Source organism: Pistacia vera, unplaced genomic scaffold (assembly GCF_008641045.1).
Source record: "Pistacia vera cultivar Batoury unplaced genomic scaffold, PisVer_v2 Contig213, whole genome shotgun sequence".
Classification (NCBI taxonomy): Eukaryota; Viridiplantae; Streptophyta; class Magnoliopsida; order Sapindales; family Anacardiaceae; genus Pistacia; species Pistacia vera.
Genome location: NW_022196017.1, coordinates 521,936 through 545,457, shown reverse-complemented (window position 1 = coordinate 545,457; position 23,522 = coordinate 521,936). Strand labels below are relative to the sequence as shown.

General features: G+C 37.4%; 1 protein-coding gene across 1 annotated transcript; it reads right to left on the bottom strand.

Moving 5' to 3' along the window:
* Positions 1-5,845: 5,845 nt before the first annotated feature.
* On the bottom strand, positions 5,846-6,292 carry LOC116129694. The gene has a single exon (XM_031415421.1). The coding sequence runs from the start codon at positions 6,290-6,292 to the stop codon at positions 5,846-5,848; it is 447 nt and encodes a 148-aa protein (XP_031271281.1).
* Positions 6,293-23,522: the final 17,230 nt, after the last annotated feature.

Here is a 23,522-nt window from a genome sequence, read left to right as displayed (position 1 = left end):
GGAGTGTATTTTCCTGGCCAGGTTTAGTGTTGATTTCAGTTTTGCTCCCAATTTTGGTGGCTGAAGAAAGATGTAGAAGTGTAGCCAATTTAAAGTTTGTGTGTGCATATAAGTTGTTTGATGAAAATCCTAAGAGAAAACATGTTACCATGGTTGCCCTGTCAAAGCCGTGACCTTCTGAGTGATTTTTCTGAATCTTACCAATTGAACTGGGTTAAGACTTAAAGACAAAAGTTGTAGCCCTGTCTCCAAGCTTTAAAACAAGACCAAGATCGTAGCAATCCAATGTGTATAACTCAAGATATGCCTTCTTGAATATAACCTGTGCAGAATGACTACCTCAAAATATTTTGTAGTCTAATAATCTATAATCATTTCAAGTATGGGAATGTTGTTGGTAGAAAATATTAGTTCTCTAATGATATTTTTATATGCCATAATGCATTCTCACATTCTCACATTTGCATTTAGAAAGAATAGCAAAGAATGACCATAGTTCCATGCACATACACATGGATGAGAATAGTAAAGAATAAAGAAAAAGAAAGAAAAGAATTAAAGGTAGAAGTATTATCTAAAGAAATATACTTAAAGAAGAGTTCAAATCTAAAATTTTACTTAAAGAATGTAAAAAGAAAAGAGAAGTGAAGGTTGTTGCGATGGGGAACCTGTGAGTGACAGAGAAGAATAGTCCCACATACACGCCGCCTTCAGTGAGCGGCCTCAGAATCAGAAAGAAGTAAGTGTATAATTCGTTAGAAGTGTATGTGGATGAGAACTATACCAACAGAATTTACCTACATGCACGCTGCCTTTAGTGAACGGCCTCAGAATCAGAAAGAAGAGTAGTACAATTCGTTACAAGTGCATGTGGATCAGGACTATACCCACTCACATGGCCAGGGTTCCGAATCCATGCCTCAACTGAGTCCGATCGGCATAGAAAGAAAGAAAAGAAAAGAAAGAATAGAAAGAAAGAATAGAAAGAATAGAAAGAAAGAATAGAACACAGAAGAAAGAAAGCATAGAACACAGAAAGAAAAGATGAGAAACAGAAAAACAGAAAACAAATTGCATTCTTTATGCATTTATGTACATGCATCATGACATTTGTTTCTCTAGTTGTACTTACATGTTAGTGAGTGAGAAAAAGGAACAAAGAAAGAAAGAAAAGAATAGAAAGAAAAGAATAAGAAAGAAAAGAATAAGAAAGAAAGAAAAGAAAGAAGAAAAAACAAAGAGAAGTAGAATGAAAAAAAAAAACAGAGAGAATTAGAAAGAAAGTACAGAGAGAATTGGAAAGAAAGAACAAAGAGATCTAGAAAGAAAGAACAAAGAGAGCAAAAAAGAACAAAGAAAGAATAGAGGAAGAATAGAGCAAGAGCAGAGAAAGAATAGAGCAAGAGTAGAGAAAGAATAGAGAAAGAGTAGTGAAAGAATAGAGAAAGAACAAAGAAAGAATCGAGAAGAAGAGAAAAGTGTGATGTAAGGAAAGAATTCAGAATAAAAGCAACGGAGATAAAAAGGTAGCATAGCGGGTTTACTTATTAAGCAATTAGTGCTCATCCAGTTGTTTTCAATGTCTTTGCAGGTAGCAAATGAGATGCGGTTGCTTGGAATGTCAAGATGTGGAAGGGTCGGGCAACACTATCGAGCTTCTTGAGAAATTTATTCACACTATTTATAGTTTTGTATATATAAAATAAAATTGGGCCAATTATTTTATACTCATCTACATGTGCATTTTTGTAATATATATATTTAGTGAGTTTTACTGTTTATTTTACGAGTATACTAGTTAGAAAGAGAGTCATTACATGTTATGAGGGATTTAATTTAATTTCTTTGTCTTTCTATTTTGGTCATCTACACAACATTGTCTACAAGTGATATTTTCTGGGGTTGTTATTCTGTCCTAGTGTATAATATTTTTATCTTCTTTGTCGCAAGTCCCTAGTATTTTCCTTTTGATGAGAATCCTTGTTGTTGGATTCATGAATTTGAAGGCTTGTTTGCAATTCCTCATCCCGTTGAAATAGTTTGGTTGTTTTACCAATTTCAATAGAATTTGTATACCTTTATTTTCGTATATGGTTAGCAAAGCAATTGCGAAATGATATAGTGCTTGCATGGTATTTGTCTTGCAAGTTGCACTCAGCATAGGTAAAATGAACACTAAATGTATTCCAAGTAGTAACAAAGCGTGTTCATTTTCTGTGTTTACAAAGGTCGTTAAAATTGAAAGTCCCTCTGGTGTTATTGTTGGTAGTTTTTATATTTACTTGTAAGTGTTCCTTTTATGCATGACTTTCTTATGTTCACTTGTTTGTTAAGATATTTACACCTGCAAATTGTTAGATAAATAAAGAGTTGTTGGAGTCCCACACCGACTAGGCACGCTCAAGCCTACTGGTTTATAAGAGAGGGTAATCCTCCCATTCAACAAGACCTTATTGGGTGATGAGTCAAGCCCACGTCAAATTCTATCATGGTATTAGAGCTGAGGTTCAGTTGAGCTGTGTTTGACCAGCGGGTGAGGAGTTAGAGCCAACAACTACCTCCGTCAACAGGCATGACCCAACATATGGGCTTGACCGTGAGGGGGAGTGTTGGAGTCCCACACCGACTAGGCACGCTCAAGCCTACTGGTTTATAAGAGAGGGTAATCCTCCCATTCAACAAGGCCTTATTGGGTGATGAGTCAAGCCCACGTCAAATTCTATCATGGTATTAGAGCTGAGGTTCAGTTGAGCTGTGTTTGACCAGCGGGTGAGGAGTTAGAGCCAACAACTACCTCCGTCAACAGGCATGACCCAACATATGGGCTTGACCGTGAGGGGGAGTGTTGGAGTCCCACACCGACTAGGCACGCTCAAGCCTACTGGTTTATAAGAGAGGGTAATCCTCCCATTCAACAAGGCCTTATTGGGTGAGGAGTCAGCCCACCTCAAATTCTATCAAGAGTGACTTATAGCTTGCCATAGTATTTTATTATAATAATCAATATTGCTGGTGTTTCATTGAATGCTCTATGCATGCCATAAACAGATCCAAAATCCATACTTGGAATCTCCAGAAAACTTGGTTTCATCATAGTAGCAAGAGAAAAGTTAGTAAGATTTCCTACAACGTATCAAGCTACCAGCACCCAAGAAAAGACCAAAAGTTGCTGCACCCCATAAGGTAGTTTGACCAAACGAAGTATAAGAAGAGTCTCATAAATTCAAGCAGATACACCATGAAGTTATTGAATACACAAAATAAACTAAAAGATTTTGAGCAAAGGCAACTTGAAAATATACTAAGCCCCCAACTAGAATGTTTTAAAGGTTCCTCTAATAACACCTACAAGTCAAAATGGACAAATTTAGCACAGAACCACATTGAAAATAAGTATAAATAAAGTTGAGAGCACACGTGCATGAGCTCGTCTGCTTTCTTTCCTAGCTTCGGTAAAATGCATGGTGATACATGTATTTATTAGAAGGTTATCCAATTCTATAGTCTCTATCAAGTCAGAGTTCCTAGCAAGCAAAAGATTTTAGAATTAACACCATGATGCAAATACGTTACACGAAATAATTTAACCATCAATATTCTCCAACACAAAAAATGTTACCATATCAAACTACGATCTGTCAACTTAACATCATGAGAGCTCTCCCATGCTTTGTCAATCAATTGACAACTCGCAGAAGCAACACATAAATTAAAAGAATTAAACAGCGTTTTAAGGGATGATTAAAGGGTTATGATACAAGTAGTAGGTTCAACCCATAAGCAATTTCGCATAGGCAACAATAAGTAGACTCAACTAAGCGAGGGAGGTCTAACCCTCAAATTCATCTAACAAAGTTGGAATGTTTAATCCCACAATAATCCGGGTAAAAGAGTTATTAAGAGAGAGGATATGTGCAAAGTACAAAAGTCTAAGGGATACTAATAATTATTCATCAAAGATACATTTTTCTAATGTATCCTATGTACGAAACACATCAGCGTTATTCTGCATTAGTCGTTTCATATTCAACTGAATTTTTGAAGTTGGCATTGAGCCATTTGAAAACAAAAATCTACACTGTAAAACCTCAAATTACTAAATATTAGCCGCCCATAAAAAATTTATAGAATTATAACCATTCAAATTGGAAACTTTAGTTGAAAGAAATAAACAACATATGTTATTTTTTTTTTTTTTCCAATTATACCTCCCCATGGTGATTAGTGCGAATTCCACCTATATTGTAATGCAGAGTCAATAAAACTGGAATGGGCTCCTTTGTAACATCAATTATCAATCGAAGAAACCTTCTTCTAGTGAATCCTGTGTATGGAACACAACAGCATTATTCTGCATTAGTCATTGCATATTCAACCGAATTTTCAAAGTTGGCATTGAGCCATTTGAATTTCTAATTTTGTCTAGCTAGGCAATGGTCTTCCAACCCGTGTCTTTCTCCAATGGTTTTTGTTTATCCCCTGCACAAAAATGGAAAAAATATCTTTAATTGATCATACAAACATCATCCACAATTATCTACCACTTCTAGACATTAAACTTGCCTAGTCTCTAGATCTCTCTATTTGCACAAGCTCGATAAAAAACAACAATGTCAAGAAGAGAATTTGCACCAAGCCAATTGGCACCATGAATTGATGCCTAGGAAGCCTCACTAGTTGAGGACAAGGTTAGTTGCTTTACAATGCTGCAAAACAAGAGACAAATTAGATAAACAAATGTCAAAAGAAGAACCAAAAAATAGAGAAGTCATCCATGAAGACTTCTATAAATTGTTCCACCATATCACTAAAAATCACCATCATACAACGTTGAAAGGTGGCCAGTGCATTACATAACCCAAACGACATCCTTCTATAAGCAAATGTGCCGTAACGACAAGTGATTGTCTTGATCTTCAGGAGCAATTGGAATCTGGTTATATTCTGAATAACCGTTTAAAAAGCAATAGTCATCATGTCTTACCAATCTCTCTAACATCTGATCAATGAAAGGTAATTGGAAATGATCCTTTCTTGTTTCCTCATTCAACTTCCAGTAGTCTATGCATACCCTCCATCCAGTGATTGTCCTTGTTGGTATCAATTCATTGCTTTCATTTTTTACCACAATGATACTGCCTTTCTTGGGAACCACTTGTATTGGACCAACACATGGACTGTTTGATATGGGATAAATGATTCTTGCATCCAAAAGTTTCACCACTCCCTTTCTCATTGCATCCTTCATAGTAGGATTCAATCTTCGTTGTGGTTGAACTTTTGGCTCGAAATCCTCTTCCATCAGAATTTTATGCATACAAAATGAGGGACTGATATCCTTTATATTTGAAATAGTCCATCCAATAGCAGATTTGTGTTCTCTCAACACTCGAATCAACCTCTATTCCTCCTCCTTACTCAAATTGGCACTGATAATGACCTGAAAAGTGTTTGATTCTCCAAGGTAAACATACTTGAGATGGGAAGGCAATTGTTTAAGCTCAAGCTTCGGAAACTTTTCTAATTCATCTTTCTCTTTCTCTTCACTCACATCCAAGTCTTCAAATTTTGGAGTTTGAATGGCATTCATCGGTTGTAATGCTTTTAAAAGCCTTGCACATTCTTCTTTCTCCAAATCATCTGCACTTATAGTCTTGGATTGAGTGATACATGCTTCAAGAGGTAAGTAGGATTATCTTCTTTGAATGATTGAATAACCAATCTATCCACTACATCAATTCCAAAGCATGATCCATTTTAGATGGAAACTTCATCGCCTCAAACACATTGAAGGTTACCATCTCATCTTTAACTCTCAAAATCAACTTTCCTTGCTGTACATCAATCAATGTTCATCTAGTGCAAGGAATGGTCTTCCAAAAATGAGTGGTATCTCTTTATCTTCTTTCATGTCCAATACCACAAAATCAGTAGGGAGGATAAACTTGTCCACTTTTACCAACACATCTTCAACAATGCCCCATGGATGTTTAATAGATCTATCTGCAAGTTGAAGAGAAACCATGGTTGGATTGACTTCACCAATCCCCAATTTCTTGAAAACAGAAAGAGGCATTAGGTTAATACTAGCACCCAAATCACATAGAACTCTATCAAACTGAACATCTCCTATAACACATGGAATAGTGAAACTCCATATATCTTTAAGCTTTGGAGGTAGCTTCTTTTGGATTATGGCACTGCATTCTTCTGTGAGCATCACAGTTTCATCCTCTTCAAGCTTCCTCTTGTTTGAAGGAATCTCCTTGAGGAATTTGGCGTAGCTCGGCATTTGTTGCAATGCATCTGCAGAAGGAATGTTAATTTGCAATATTTTAAATACATCAAGAAATTTAAAGAATTGTTTATCCTGGTTTGGCTTTCTAAGTCTCTAAGGAAATGGCACTGGAGGTGTGTGATGTGCAAGGTTATGTGGAATCTCAGGAAAAGGTAGCTTTTCCTTTCTTGTCCTTGGCACATTCTCTTTCTTTGAATCATCTTTCTGTGGCTCACTTGGTGGTTCTTCCACAATGATTGTTAGAGTAGGTGCACTAAAGCCAATGATTTGCCTCTTGTAAACCCATTTCAAATTAATGAATAAAAGGCATTGCTTATTTATGAGCATATATTGTAGCATATATTTACTACGCATAAAGAGAATAGTATATGTGCTTAGAAAGGTTGGAACTGGTGACAAGGGAGTTAAGCATTATAAGTCTTAATTGTGAGAACCCTATGAGCAGAAGGTGGCCTTCTTAAATTGTCCGTAGTCATAGTATAAATCTGACCAAGGATACAGATCATACGGAGAGACTATCATTGCGTTGAATGACCCTGTCAAAAGGTAGTGATAGATCTCACTTGTCAAGGTTGTGGGCATCAACCTGGTGCAATGTATAGGTGCTTGCTTGTGCAAGTACACTGGACTGACCTATCAAAGGATTCCACACGAGATGGTAAACCCAGTGTCTGTGGAATATATCCTCTTACGGATCTTGAGATTTCCAGAGCGTCATGCGTAAATATCGATGTGATTTGACACTAGCCTAATGTCGTCTCTTTTAGGGATTACCAAAACGGTGGTGATTGGTTACATCAAGAAGTACACTATGGCTATGGTGGATCAACAAAGGATTCATCACTCCTGGTTGCAGGAGATTTCATCTTAGCGAGATATTTGGTTAAAGAATTACGACCTCAAATCTGTGGCCATGGTGAAACCGAGTTGGTGCTCGAATCCAATAGTCATCAGATTCAAGAACTAAATATAGAATATGTCGAGGTAGCTTTTGAGGTAGACACTATTTATGTACCTAAAACCTTGATGAGATAAAAGATGATGAAACAGATCGAATTGCATAGTAACCATATTGAAGACAAGGTAAGCATAAATCGCTAATTCTTTACTTACTGGGGATTCATGACGTAAGTGAGTGAAACAGATTCACGCTCAAGAAAAAGATAACAATGTAAAAAACAAAATGAATCTGAACATCTGGTGTGCTGTCATAGGCAACCAAGATTAAAAACCTTCATAACCTAACTACTGAACTGTAAATAGGGTAAGCAAGGGTCGATCCCACGAACAGTGTCTAGCCGAATTTTCGATGATGTGAATAAGGCTGGGGGGTTTTGAGTAAAATAGAAAACAATCTTAGCCAAAAACAAAAACAAAAACAATTCAATTCAAAATCAATTAATATAATGAAACTTGGTCTCCGTCAACATCCACCATCGGAATCTTACAACTGATCATTGATGCAAAAGTAAATCAATTCTTACTTTGAATATTCACCGTTAGAACTATTTTCCTATCTCTCCTTAATTATAATTAATAAGGAAACAAGCGATCTTAATTAATCTTACCACTAAACAACCCTAGACAAGTGCTAAAGATTTAATCTAGTGGCAGCCTTAAGAATTAGAGAAATAGATGAAGCTAAACAACACAAACACAAGCGGTTGTATTTAATTTAGTTGAATGTTCTTCTTAAGATTACTAATTCCTGACGCAGCAAATTATTAACCCTAATTGCTTCACAAGTTAGAGGGATCAAACAATTACGGATTTGATATCAAACTTAGCAGTAGATTACAACAAATAATACACTAGTAGGCCTCCTAGTAATTAAATGCATCAATCATGAAGATATGCGCAGAATAACATTCAATACTCAAACATGAAAATTGAACACTAAAATAAAATAGATTAGATCTCACAGTTGGTTGATTCCGAGGTCTCCGTTTCCTTCGACCAAGTTACCAAAAATCAGCCACTCATGGCCATCACGAAAATACAAAGAAAAGTTCCAGAAAAGACCGGAGAGAGGCATGTGTGTTTTTCCAAACCTAATCTGATCTCCTTAACAAATATCCAGTTCAAGTATTTGAAATCCACTAAATCTCCTAAAAGAAATATTCTAATATCCTAAAATAACATTTATCCTAATCTAATTAATTGGAAATAAAATAAAGTCCTAAAATAAAATAGGAAAGTGGTGATTGCGTGCCACATGTCCTCAAATCTTCCAATAATAAACTGCCCAATTGATTTGCATGACAAGGCAGAATGCTCCAGGACGTCGGCAGTGCAGGTGCATCAACTTCAAGCTCTATTACAACCTTGATTCAGCGAGTATCCCTCCAAACTCAAAACATAAAAGTTGTAGATTCTTTCTTATGGTTCCACATCATTTCGAATCATCTCAATCGGAGCTCGGATGAGAGAGTTATGCCCAGATTACCAAACAATGTCGAAACTGTCCGAATTCACTTAATTAATTTCGTTTTGCAATTAACGCTCCCATTTGCTTCCTAAATCAAAATAGAATAATAATCAGTACATTTTAAGAAACAAATAAGTATAAAAGACTAGACATTAAGGGGGGTCAATATGACATTTTGCATTCTCATCAACATCACATTAACGACCCAAAATCTGGGTAAAGATTATAACGTTATAAACGAAAACAGTGTAAACAAAATCTGTATAAATCAAAGTCTAACCCATACAAGGATTCGGAATACATTACCAGCATTTGGATGCTCCTTCAATATCTCTGATTTGATTTTGCTCTCGATTCAAAGTAGAATCACACTCATGTCATCCACACGAAGATAATCCATAGAACTATCGAGTGATTTGCTAGATCCTCTTGATGGCTTCAAGAATCAAGGTTTTCAATGAGTCAAGAAGAGAAAGAATATTTCTATTCAAGCAATGAGTGAGGCGTGAGAGAAAGAATAAAAGGGTGGCTAGGGTCTTAATTATTGAATAATCATCATCTCTTGATTTAATTTTAAGTTGCACTTGTACAGTGCAACAATTAAAACCCTGTTCCACTTAGGTATAGCCATGGGCTCCAACCCTAGTTCACCCTTGTGACCAAACACCCCCTTTATGGTATTTTAATTAATTAATTATTATTATAATTAAAATCAATTAAAATATAATAATATATTAACATTTAATTAATAATAATTCATTTAAATATATGCATAGATATATTTAAATATAATGTCACTAATTTAATTTTAATATTAAAATTAAATACAAGCAACAACCTCAGCAAATTTAATTGCATTATAAGATTACAAAAATACCCTTTTATCCTGAAAGATGAAAATACCCTTCTCACAAATTGATTTTTAAATTATCTTCTAAGTTTGTGACCCGTAGGCTTCTCATCATACCGGCAGTGTATAGTATTGCGATTAACACCAATTAATCGTCTCACTACACAAAAACCAAGATTAGCCCCTAGCAAGGCATCATGGCCACCCAATAGCTTTGGATTCAGTAAAACTGCAGTCTGTCAACAGTATGGTTACCATGTAATCAAATCCTTTCATCATCTGTTATCTCATCGAGACTAAGGTACAGAAATAGTGTCAACCTCAAAATCCTCAACATGTTTGTATTCAGTTACTGGACCAATGACTGGAATATAAAATTGGATTGAGCAACAACTCAATCCCACTGTGGCCACAGATTTAGTATCATTGCCATTTACCGAATTACCCAGTGAGATAACTTCTCCTGTATCCAGGAGTATTGAATCCTTTGTCGATCCACCATAGCCTCGATACACTTCTTAATGTAGCCAATCACTATTGTATTGATAGCTTTGAATAGAACTACGTTGGGCTAGTGTCAAACTACATCAATTGGTGCATAAGGCGCTCCGGTGATCTCAAGTCTAAGGATCACACGTAGCACCATCCGTTAGAGGATTTATTCCATAGACATTGGGGTTACCATCCATATGGAATCCTCTGGTGGGTCTGTCCAATGAACTTGCCTCTAGCAAGCACCCATGCATTGCACTAGGTTGTCGGCAAACAACCTTGACAAATGAGATCAGTCACTGCCTTTCGACAAGGTCTTTCAACACTATGATAGCCTTACCGTATTATCTGTGTCTTTTGTCAGAATAATACTAGGGCTACGGACGTTTCTAGAATGGCCACCATATGTGATCATAGGGTTCTCACTATCAAGATTTGAAACACTTGATATCTACCATCCTAAGGACATATATCATTACATATAACTATGATTTACACAATATAGAAGAGTATGCCTTTTATTGATAAATGAACATTTATTACAAAGTCAGTTTTACAATAATAGATTGGCTCTAGGGCACCTACTCTAACAATCTCCCACTTGCACTATAGCTAATCATTCATGTATTTAATACCGAATGACCTTAAGTGTTTTTCATGCTTTTGTTGTGATAGAGGCTTCGTGAATGGATTAGCGAGATTGTCATCAGTATGCACTTTACTGATCTATACATCTTTCCTCTCAACCATTTCTCTAATGAGATGAAAATGTCTGAGTATGTGTCTAGACTTCTGGTGAGACTGTGGTTCCTTTGCTTGAGCTATTACTCCATTGTTATCACAATAGACATCTATTGGATCAACAATTATAGAGACCACACCAAGTTTAGTGATGAACTTCTTAATCCAGACTGCTTCCTTGGCTACATCGGATAATGCAATATACTCAGCCTCCATTGTAGAGTGTACTACAATGCTTTGCTTGGAGCTCTTCCAGCTCACTACACCCCCATTGGGACAAAATACAAACCCTAATTGAGATCGATAATCATCTTTATCCGTTTGGAAACTAGTATCACTGTATCCTCTTATAGTGAGCTCATCTTCCCCTCCATAAACCAAGAACATGTCCTTAGTCCTCTTCAGGTACTTAAGGATGTTCTTGATAGCTATCTAGTGACACTCACCTGGATCCGATTGATATCTACTGCAAGTGTTTAATGCACACGAGACATCAATCCGAGTACATAACATGACATACATGATAGATCTAATTGCTGACGCATATGGGATCTTGGCGTGCTGTTGTAGGCACCCAGAATTAAAACGCTAAAAATACACATAGTAGTGTTAGTAGGGATCGTTCCCACGGAGAGTGTCTAGCCGAGTTTTATGTTACGTGAACCAGTATGGGGGGGATTTTATTAAAAACAGAAACAATTTCAGGAAAAGAAATTCAACCTAAATTACTGAAATCAATCAAAATAATGAAACTTGGTCTAAGTCAACATCCACCATCGGAATCTTACAACTGATCATTGATGCAAAAATAAATCAATTCTTACTTTGAGTATTCACTGTTGGAACTATTTTCCTATCTCTTCTTAGTTGTAATTAATTAGGAAACAAGTGATCTAATTATATCTTACAACTAAACAACCCTAGACAAGCGCTAAAGATTTAATCTAGTGGCAACCTTAAGACCTAGAGAGATCGATGAAGCCAAACAACACAAACACAAGCGGTTGTATTTAATTTAGTCAAATGTTCTTCTTAAGACTTAACAATTCCTAACGCAGCAAACTCTTAAACCTTAATTACTTCACAAGTTAAAGGGATCAAACAATTACAGATTTGATATCTAACTCAATAGTAGATTGCAACAAATAATAAACTAGTAGGCCTCCCCAGTAATTAAACGCAACAATCATGACAATATGCATAGAAGAACATCCAATACTCAAAACATAAATTGAACACTAAAAAAAATTAGATTAGATCTCACAATTTTATTGATTCTGATGTCTTTGTTTCCTTCGACCAAGTTATGAAAGTTTAGCCGTTCATGGCCATGAAAAACTCAAAAGAAAATGAAGAAGAAAGACAGAAAGAGAGGCGTGCGTGATATATCTCAATCTGATCTCTCTCTTCTTTTAAACATATCCCATTCAAGTATTTGAATTCTACTAAATCTCCTCAAAATATTCTAATATCCTAAAATAACATTTATCCTAATCTGATTCTAATTAATTGAAAATAAAATAAAGTCCTAAAATAAAATAGGAAAGTGGTGTGTCCAGCTGTAACTTGCTTGCAACAGGTCTTCAAATCTTCCAATAATAAACTGCCTCTTTATTGCATGACAAGACGGAATGTTCCAAAATGTCAGTAGTGCAGGTGCGTCAACTTCAAGCCCGATTATAACCTTGATGCAAATGTAGCAAGTATACTAATCGCACAAGTAATATAATGATGAGTGAGTATCGTTCCCACAAGGATTGTTGCTAAGCACTAAGTTTCATAACGTTCTCAAGTTGAAGCAATCAAATTCTTTTTGGATTAAAGGGAGCAATTTAAACTATGATTAAAACAAAATTTTACTAAGATAAACTTAAACTATGAAAGCAAGAATTAAACGGGATAAAATCAATTCAAACAAACGGGTAGGGTTTTGACTTCATTCGGACTCTATGGGTTAAACTTTAAGAATTAAACTAAATTCAATTTCTCATGCATTGATTGTAAATCGAACTCTCTAAGGTGTCAAACATACTTTCTCAGGCTATGTTGTCCTACTCTTCCCTATTAACCTTCCGCACCCAACAAAATGAAAGTTAATAAATCTAAGTTCATTAAGCACAAGAATCCTAGATTGATTTCATCGGTTCTTGAATCTATCTCTAGCATCCAATAATACAATGGTGATTATCCAAGACGCTTAACATAAATTATCTCTCCATCTCATCATGTTCATCACATACAAACAATAAAAACAGAATAATCACACAATCAACACAAAATTATATGAAATTAATAATCATCAATTCTCTAACCCATTAGAATCCGAACTACATCAAAACCCTAACCCAAAATAGGTTAGTTCATGGCTAAATCAAATAAACAATTAAAAGAAATGAAAAACTCCAGGTTCAACATAATGGATACAAAAGAAAAGGAAAAGAATCTCCCCAATTTGATGAATCCACTGGTTTCCTCGAATCTTCCAACCTTGTTAATCCAAAAATCACTCAAAAATCAATATGAAAATAATGTGAAAAACTATCTCTATCACTCCACGAACGCCCTAGACAAATAGACTAAGTCTCCAATTTATACCTCGCCCAAAATAATACAACTTAGCCTAAACACGAAACTGTGCGTTTTACAAAAAGTAGAATACGCAGACTTCGCCATGGCGAAGAAGGAATCTCGCCACGACGAAGATAGAATCTGAATCTGGTGCGTCACTAGCCCATTTCGCCGCGGCGAAGCTTCCTGAAGAATTCTGAAATTCCAAAATTGCCCTCCGCATGCTTCTGAGTCCAAAAACTCCAAATCCACCTTTATTCGCTCCAAATTTCCATTTTTAACCTGAAACATGAAATGTAAGGAATTAAGTATCAATTCAGGCAAAAATAGACTAAGAAGTATCTAAAATCCGGCCTAAAAGCTTAAATAAACTAGTATAATCCTCCGATTATCAAATACCCCCAAACTACGGTGATGCTCGTCCCCGAGCATCACGTACACAACAAGATAAAAGAAATAAACACAAACATACAGAAACACAAAACAGCAAATGACACAAATTAAATAAGGGAAACAAAAGACTCGACTCACAAAACAATTGCCTAGAATTTATACCAATCTCAAAAGTTGTTGCAAAATTATTAAAATAAAAATGTTTAACACTCCAAGAAGTTATAAGTTGCATCGACTTTCTTTCTCAACTGGTCCCCCGAGTAGGTAATCCCCACTTCAATTCACCTTCCGACTTCCCGGATTATTTTATACAGGAATGCAAAGTTTATCAAATGGTGGCAGCCTCCATAAGCCTAAATATTGAACTACTCTCCACTAATGAGGACTAGACAAAGATAAGAATCAACAGGTCTTTATAAGCTTGTAACGTTAGGCTCGGGAAATGGGTTCCAAGAAAAAAGATAGGAAATACAAAGTAAGAGAACTCGGTTTTCCTCATGCAAACACTCAATTCATATCGAACTCCATTTCTTCTCACCCACCAATCAACGTATCCACTAATTTACACCCCTCAAACTTATGTCTTTCTTATTTCTGATACCATAAATGCGCGGGTCTAAGGTGTACATGGCGTTGTTAAACCAGAGGTTGCCAAGTACTGCTAGGCAATTATTAAGGCGGTTACTGGTTTCCAGCCGATATACCCTTAAACTTGGCAAAAGAATTTTTTGTTTTTTTTTGAATGAAAGCAAATCGATTGAATTGAGGTGAACTACCTCTTTTTTTTTTTTTTTCCTGCCCTTCTCACGACCCCCAAACTATTCTTTTGGCTTATTCATACAACTCTTTTTCCGTTCTTTATGTTTGCACTAAGGCCGAATTCTCTTAAGGGTACGACAAAGTGTTTAGGGTAAAAGGATCGGACAATTTTCGGTTTGCCAAGAAAAATAAAGCAATACTGATTCATACAGCTCAAACGGGTGACTAGGGACAATTTCATTACTGGGTCAGCTAGAAAGGCTCAAACGTTCCAAAAAGAATGCCTACATCATCTTCTCAACCATGTCTAATCCTAGAATTTTGCCTCAAGCACTTCTCTACTAGGTTCTAGAGTCCACCAACATTATCAAACTTCACCTAATCACATAAAATGAATCTAAGCATGCCGAAATAAATGAAAATTGTGGCTAAACCACTCAACAAACCTCAATCAAAATCCAGTCAATAACATAAACTTGAAGCAATGCTTAACATTTCTCAACAATAAAATTGCAACAACCCTATTCTCATCATTGATTTATACAATTCATCATCGACAAAAACAATCAAATTAAAGAAAAAAATAACAAAAGTTTTTTTTTTTTTTTTTTTTTCATTTGAGATGTACATGGCGTTGTTATACCAAAGGTTGCCAAGTACTACTAGACAGTTTTTAAGGTGGGTTCTGGTTTCCAGCCGGTATACCCTTAAACTAGGCTTTATTTCTATTTCCTACCCCCAAACTAAATATGACATTGTCGCCAATGTTCCATTACGCATAAATCAAGAATAGAAAACCAAAAATAACAAAGGTACGAGAAAGCTCCCTGGTTAATCCATGAAGTGTCGCTCCACAATGCACACTCGGTCTCAGACTTTTCATTACCCATAATATATAAACTAAGTTTAATGTTTCAAATGAAAAACCAATTCAACTAAAACAAAATCAAATAAAGAAAAACTAAAAACAGGTGCTACGATGCTCATTCTTCTCCTCCCTCTTCTTCCTCTTCTTTCGCTTCTAATTTGGAGCCCATCCACTCATCTGCATCCCAGTCGGCCCATTGGTATGCTGAAGTGTCGACATTGAGCTCTTTAAAGCTATTCTTCTGCATCTCATACATCATATGGGTCTGCTCAACCAACCAATCCTGACGTTTTGCCATATGTTTAATCAAACCCACCATCTGCTGCATCATCTCTTTCTGTGTAGCTGTGGAGCTGGAGGATGTGGCAGGGCCTTGTGTGGTTCGCCATTGTTTTGTCCCTGCTCTTGGTTGATCAACTTCTGGATGTTCATAATGCTTCTGAAAATAATCTGTATCGAGGATAGAGGCAGCATGAATACGTTGCTCATCATCTCCTACCTTGGCTCCAGCTCTAATGCACAAAGCTGTGATGAGATGTGGGAAAGAATAACTTGATCGACCTGGTTTGGCGGCATGATGAATGTTGTTAAAGATAATTCTTCCCACATCGATACTCTTTCTTGTGGTAATGGAATGAAGCAGTAATGCTTTTTCCTAAGTTACTGTACTATAATGCATTTCTGGCATCAACTTCGCAATAACAAAATACTGCCACACTCGAGCAACCGGTGTCAAAGAAGTTCCCTTAATGGTCTTCTTTTGTTTCTTTGACATTGACCAAGTTGCCTCCGGTTTTGCAATGATCGGAGGAATGATATTATCCTCAAACTGTGTCCCCCTAAACCTTCCATACTCATCCTAATCAAATCCGGGCAGGTTGTAAAACTTGTTGATCTCATCTGCTGTAAATGGCACATCAACCCCTCTCACAAATGCAAAACCCTCATCACAATCCAGGAGATTGGCATAAAACTCCCTTACTAGCAGCTTTATAGCCAGTTGTGCAGGAGCACTCATGAATAGTTCCCATTGTCTCCCTCGACTCCAATCCAATGCCTGACTCGCGGTGAATCCGCGCTCAGGAATAAAGCCATTATCTCTCCTTTAGATAGCTGCTTGATACCATTTCTGGGCCTCTTCATTCACAAAACAGCTATCCACTTTCTTTCCTTTTCCCTTTCCTTTGTATGGCAACTTAATTTTGGGTGCCATTTCCTATAATCCAATTCACAACACAACCCAAAAATTCAAGCCTAGGTTCCCACACAACCAATTCGAACCTGAAAAAGAGAATGAACAACATTTCCAAAAATCTGCAATCAGACCCCCAAACTTTGATTTCTCCGAATTCAACAACACACTCCAAAAATTCAACACCCACACTTCTCAAAATCACAACATGCACAATAATTCCTTCTTCAACAAAATCCAACTCACAAAATCCGCAATTCAACCAAAAATAAATTTCTCAGATCTACAACTTAAAACTTGGAATTTTGCGAAAATGAGTTAAGGGAACTTGAGATCTTACCAATATGAAGGATCATTTGCCACCAATTTCCTCATAATCAGCCCAGATTGGAAAGCCCCAAATTTCTTGAACTTGAATTTTTTTTGCGAAATTTTCAAAAAAATTATTGTTGAAATGAGTTGTTTTGGTGTTTAGGAAGGTTAATGAGTTAAAACTTTGGTTGGGAAAGCACTTGGGAGGCAAAGGATTGAGATTGGAAAATTTTTCTCTCAAAAATATTTGACAAAACGCGTGAAAAATGAAAAGACAACGCGAGTTTATATAGAAAACAGTCTTCGCCGCGGCGAAGTTCTTCGTGTATGAACCCTAATTGGAAACCCAGGTTTCGCCTCGACAAAGTACAAACTTCGCCGCAGCGAAGTTCTTTGTTCATGAACACTAATTTGAAACCAAGTTTTTGCTGCAGCGAAGAAAAATACTTCGCCGGGGCGAAAAAATACAGTGGCTAATCGCCGCAGCGAGAAAAAATCTTCGCCGCGGCGAAATTTCCTTAGAAATATTTCGTCCAACCTTCTTCACTGCGGCGAAGACAAATTCCTCACCGGGGCAATAAAATACAGTAGCTATCACAAAAATTCAGGTTGCGTTGCCCCGGCGAAGAAAAATCTTCGCCGCGGAGAAGTCTGGGACTTGCAAAATTTATTTTTACCTAATGTGCGTCGCCGCAGCGAAGAATACTTCTTCACCCTGGCAAAGTCTGGAGCATTTTCCCTCCTGTATTAGCTGAAAACTTCACCTGAAACACCCAAAAACCCAAAAAAAAAAAAAATATTAAAAAGAATCAAAAACATTCAACACACTGAAATAAAAATGAATTAATAAAAATTTAAACACTTGGGTTGCCTCCAAAGAAGCGCTTGTTTATAGTCGGTAAGCTCGACTCTCTCAATTTTTCAAGTTGGAATGTCAAGCCGTATTGGGATGGATTTGCAACTCATCACCCCATCAATGTATGGCTTCAATCTCTGTCCATTGGCCGTAAAAGTGCCCTTTTCTTCATGTGTAACTTCCACTGCTCCGGATGAGTGAATCCTTGTAATAGTGAATGGTCCGGACCATCTAGGCTTAAGTTTTCCGGGGAATAGCCTAAGTCTAGAGTTGAACAACAACACTTTTTGCCCCACTTCAAAATCCTTCTTCATGATATGCTTGTCATGCCACTTTTTTGTCTTCTCCTTGTAAATTCGAGCATTTTCATATGCTTCGAGACGGAACTCGTCGAGTTCGTTCAAAGTCAGCATCCTTTCCTCCCCAGTAGCTCTTAAATCCATATTTAGCTACTTGACTGCCTAGTATGCTTTATGCTCGAGTTCCACCGGTAAGTGACATGCTTTCCTATAAACCATTCTAAATGGGGACATACCAATCGGATTCTTGAATGCAGTTCGATAGGACCACAATGCATCATCCAATTTCCATGACCAATCCTTCCTGGGCACATTAACTGTCTTTTCTAAAATGCCTCTAAGCTCTCTATTAGACAGTTCCACTTGCCCACTCGTTTGTGGATGGTAAGGCATTGCAACTCTATCTGTCACTCCATACTTACCCAACAATGCATCCAATTGCCTATTGCAAAAGTGGGATCCTCCAACACTAATAATTGCCCGTGGTACCCCAAACCTTGAGAAAATATGCTTTCTCACAAACTACCCTAGCATCATTAGTCGGCAATACAACTGCTTCCACCCACTTTGACATGTAATCCACCGCTACTAAGATATATGTATTCCCAAAAGAGTTTGGGAAGGGACCCATGAAATCAATCCCCACCACATCAAAAAGCTCAACCACCAAGATGTTTTTCAATGGCATCTCATCTCTTTTTGAAATATTACCACTCCATTGACACTGGTCACACTCCTAAATCATCCGAAAAGAATCCTTAAAGAGGGTTGGCCAATAAAACCCTGATTGTAAAACCTTGGTTGCTGTCCTAGTTCCTCCAAAATGGCCACCTACTTCCCTCTCGTGACAATGTCGTAAAATGCTTTTCATCTCCTCCTCCGGGACACATCTCCGTATCTCTTGGTCCGTGTCTGTATAGAAATGGTTCTTCCCAAAAGTAGTATTTCAAATCTGAGAAAAATTTTCTCTTTTGTTGGAACGTCATATCACTTGGGAGCACCCTTGATGACAAATAATTTGCAAAATCTACATACCATGGTGCTTCATCCACTCTCATCAACTTCTCATCCGGAAAAGTTTCTCTAATGGGGATTTCCTCCACATTTCCGTGAAGTGGTCTCTCAATTCTCGATAAGTGATCTGCCACCACATTTTCTGACCCCTTCTTATCAAAAATTTCAAACTCAAAATCATGAAGCAATAAGATCCATATTATAAGCAAAGGTTTCGCTTCTTGCTTTGCCAATAGGTGCCTAAGTGCTGAATGGTCCATGTAGACGATCACCTTTGCACCTAACAAATACGAACGAAACATATCAAAAGCAAAAACTACGGCCAACAATTCTTTTTCAGTGGTGGTGTAATTCAATTGTGCATCAGTGAGTGTTTTGCTAGCATATTGAATTACATGCAACATTTTGTTCTTCCACTGTCCTAAAACTACCCCTAAAGCAAAATCACTAGCATCACACATTAATTCAAATGGCAGTCCCCAATCGGGAACTGTAATAATAGGTGCAGATACTAATAATTTTTTCAGAGTTAGAAAAGCATGCATGCATTCATCATTAAAGTAAAAAACAACATCTTTATTCAACAAATTGCACAAGGGTTTAGAAATCTTAGAAAAATCCTTGATGAAGCGTCTGTAAAACCCCGCATGCCCCAAGAAACTTCGGACCGCTTTGACATTCGATGGTGGTGACAGTTTCTCTATCACTTCAATCTTTGCTCGATCAACTTCTATTTCATCCTTTGAAATTCTATGACCGAGCACTATTCCCTCCTGGACCATGAAATGACACTTGTCCCAATTGAGCACCAGGTTCGTCTCCTTACATCGCTGCAAAACACGAGAAAGATTAGTTAAACAACTATCAAAAGACGAACCAAAAACTGAGAAGTCATCCATGAAGACTTCTGTGAACCGTTCCAGCATGTCTCCAAAGATTGACATCATGCATCTCTGGAATGTTGCTGGTGCATTACATAACCCAAAAGGCATCCTTCGGTAAGCAAAGGTTCCATAGGGACAAGTAAAGGTCGTTTTCTCTTGATCCTTAAGAGCGATGGCAATTTGGTTGTGTCTTGAATACCCATCCAGGAAACAGTAATACGCAAGTCTTGCCAACCTCTCCAACATTTGATCAATGAAAGGTAGTGGAAAATGATCTTTCCTTGTTGCCTCATTCAATTTCCAGTAATCAATGCACACTCTCCAGCCCACCACCGTCCTAGTTGGTATCAATTCATTACTCTCATTCCTTACTACCGTGATACCTCCCTTCTTCGGGACCACTTGTATCGGGCTCACCCATGGACTATCGAAAATAGGATAGATAATCCCCACATCTAAGAGTTTCACCACCTCCTTTCTCACTACCTCCTTCATCGAAGGATTCAATCTTCGTTGTGGTTGCACCCTAGGCTTAATATCATCCTCCATGAGTATCTTATGCATGCAAAATGATGGCAAGATGCCTCTAATGTCTGAAATTGTCCATCCAATTGCTAGTCTATGTTCCCTTAACACCCTAATCAACCACTCTTCCTCCAATTTACTCAATCCTGAACTAATGATCACTGGGAAGGTTTCTGAGTCCCCAAGATATACATATTTGAGGTGGGAAGGTAAAGGTTTTAACTCAAGCTTTGGAGGTTCTTCATTTTTTTTCCTTTTCCTTCTCTTTTTCGAAATCAAACTCCTCAAATTCTAAATCCTGACTCTCATAAATCAGTTGAAGTGCTTCTAACAACCTAGCACATTCATTACTCGCTGAATCATCTACCTTTACTATTTTGGATTTGGCTATACATGCTTCTAGAGGTAATTGTGGGGTGTTTTCTTCAATGGATTCCACTACCAATTTGTCCACCACATCGACACTAAAACACGAATCCGTTTCGGATGGAAACTTCATCGCCTCAAAGACATTGAAAGTTATTGTTTCATCTTGAACTCTCCACAGTAACTTTCCTTCCTGCACATCTATTAGTGTTCTCCCCATGGCCAAGAATGGTCATCCCAAAATGAGAGGAATTTCCTTATCCTCTTCCATATCCAGAACCACAAAATCAGCTGGAAAATTTATCTTGTCCACTTTCACTAACACATCCTCCACTATCCCCCTCGAGTGTTTTATGGACCTATCTGCTAGTTGCAACGACATGGTCGTTGGCTTCACTTCACCAATTCCCAATCTCCTGAAAATAGAAAAGGGCATTAAATTAATACTAGCACCTAAATCACATAAAACCCGATCAAACATAATATCTCATATGATACAAGGAATAGTAAAACTCCCTGGACTTTGAGCTTCGGGGGTAACTTCTTCTGGAGAATGGCACTGCACTCCTCCGTAAGCATTACGTTTCCTCATCTTCTAACTTCCTTTTGTTTGAGAGGATTTCCTTTAGGAACTTCGCGTAGCTTGGCATCTGTTGCAATGCATCTGCAAAAGGAATGTTAATATACAATTTTTAAAAAATTTCAATAAACTTTAAAAACTGCTTATCCTAATTTTTCTTCTTCAGTCTCATAGGCAAAGGCACGGGTGGAGTGTGATGTGCCAATTCTGGTGGTGTCTTTGGAAATGGCAATTTCTTCTTTTTCTTTTGCCTTTCTTCCTTCTTCTTGTTCTCTTCCTCTAAACCACTTGGTTTCTCATCAACAATGATCTCTTCATCAACTTCTTCTTCAGAATCTTCCTTTCTAGCTTGTTCAACTTCTTCCAAAACTGTCACACTCCTCAAAATTATGGCATTTGCTTGCTCACGTGGGTTAGTCACCGTGTTGCTTGGTAAAGACCCCTGTGGTCTATCATTTAGCTTCTCGGCCAATTGGCCCATATGAACCTCAAGATTCCGAATGGACGTCCCTTGATTTCTAAAGTTTGTCCTCGTCTCATTCATAAACCCTGTGGTTTCCTGCATAAATTTTCCAAACATGTCCTCCAACTTTGTCACTCTTGGATCTCCCGGTTGATTATTCACCCCTTGTTGGTTATTTGGAACTGTCCTCTGGTTCCATTGATTATTTTGCTGGTTTTGATTGACTCAAGCCAAATTTGGATGATTTCTCCACCCCGAGTTGTATGTGTTAGAGTACAGATTGTTTGGTTGTCTCTGATTTCCTGCCAAGTAGTTCACTTGCTCCGATGATGAAGATGACGAAGCAAATGTGTTCCCCATTTGACACTCGCTGCTCACATGGTTTCCTGCACAAAAATCATATGTAAATTGAGTAACAAGGGATTAAGTGTAGTAAACCCTTCATTTCACCCATTTCCACCGCCATTCTCATTCTCTATTTTCTTTCAATCCTCCACTCAATCTTCCAAGATTTCTAAGGAGTTTTAGGGAACTTTTGAAAAGTGTTTAGTAGAGATTTCATCTAAAGCATCCTAAGGTAAGGATTCTTGCTTTAGATGTAAATTTACTTATAGTTGTGTTGAAGTCTTATATTGTTACTGTTATTGTTTAAAGTTGTAGAGAGTAGCTAGGCTACAAAAAGGGAATTAAAAGTGTTAGAAAAGCCACTTATTCACAAGGTAAGTAAATCCAACCCAAGTTGAGATTTAAGAACTTCTTTGAGTAGAGATTTATGTACGAATGTGTATGTATTATGTTTGTTGAGATGAGATGAGATTATTAGTTATTGATGAGTATTGAATATATTGGAATATGAGATGTGTTGAGATTTTGTGATGTTGAGTTGAGTTTTGATTGAAGTTGAAGGAAGTTTTGAGCAAACCCTGTAGGAGTGTTTTTCTTTGACAGGAGTTTAGAGTGCATGAGAGAGTTTTTCTCCCATTTTGGATGACTAAAGGGAAGAGAAAAGTTATTGTTAAAACAAAGTTTTATATGCACATGAGTTGTATGATGAAATGCTCAAGAGAAGCATGAGTAAGAGTATAAAGCCTTAATTTTTGCTACATAGCATAATTGCATTTCATGAGTGCATTAATGAGCATGAGTCATCCATATGCATTAATTAGGCATTAGCGAAAGAGAGTAGAAAAAGAGTAGAGAACTTTGAGTGTGAGCTTTATTAAGAGAAAAGAGAGAAAAAGAGAATAAAGTAGGTTGTGCGATAGGGAACCCATGAGTAATGGGTAGAGTATTCCCGTATGTACGCCGCAAAGACAGAGAGCGGCTTAAGTATGAGAGAGAAAAGTGGTGTAGCCCGTGAGAGTACATGCGGATGAGGGTTATACCCGAGAGTACCCGAGAGAGAGTTTATATGCTCACATGGCCAAGGGTTCCGAATCCATGCATAATCGCGTCCGTTCGGCTAGAATGAGTAGAATCATGGAGAGCGGGAGCGAGTCCCAGCCGTGCCTCCGGTAAGATAAGGCCGTGACTTACAAGAGAGAGTTAGTAGAAAAGAGTTATGAGAAAGAGAGAATAGAGAGAAGTATAAGAGAGAGAGTAAATGAGAATTGTAAGGAAAGAATCAGAGAAAG

Bases quoted from the DNA above. Each gene is read 5' to 3' on its own strand.
- LOC116129694 (XM_031415421.1), bottom strand. From the start codon at position 6,292: ATGCCGAGCTACGCCAAATTCCTCAAGGAGATTCCTTCAAACAAGAGG.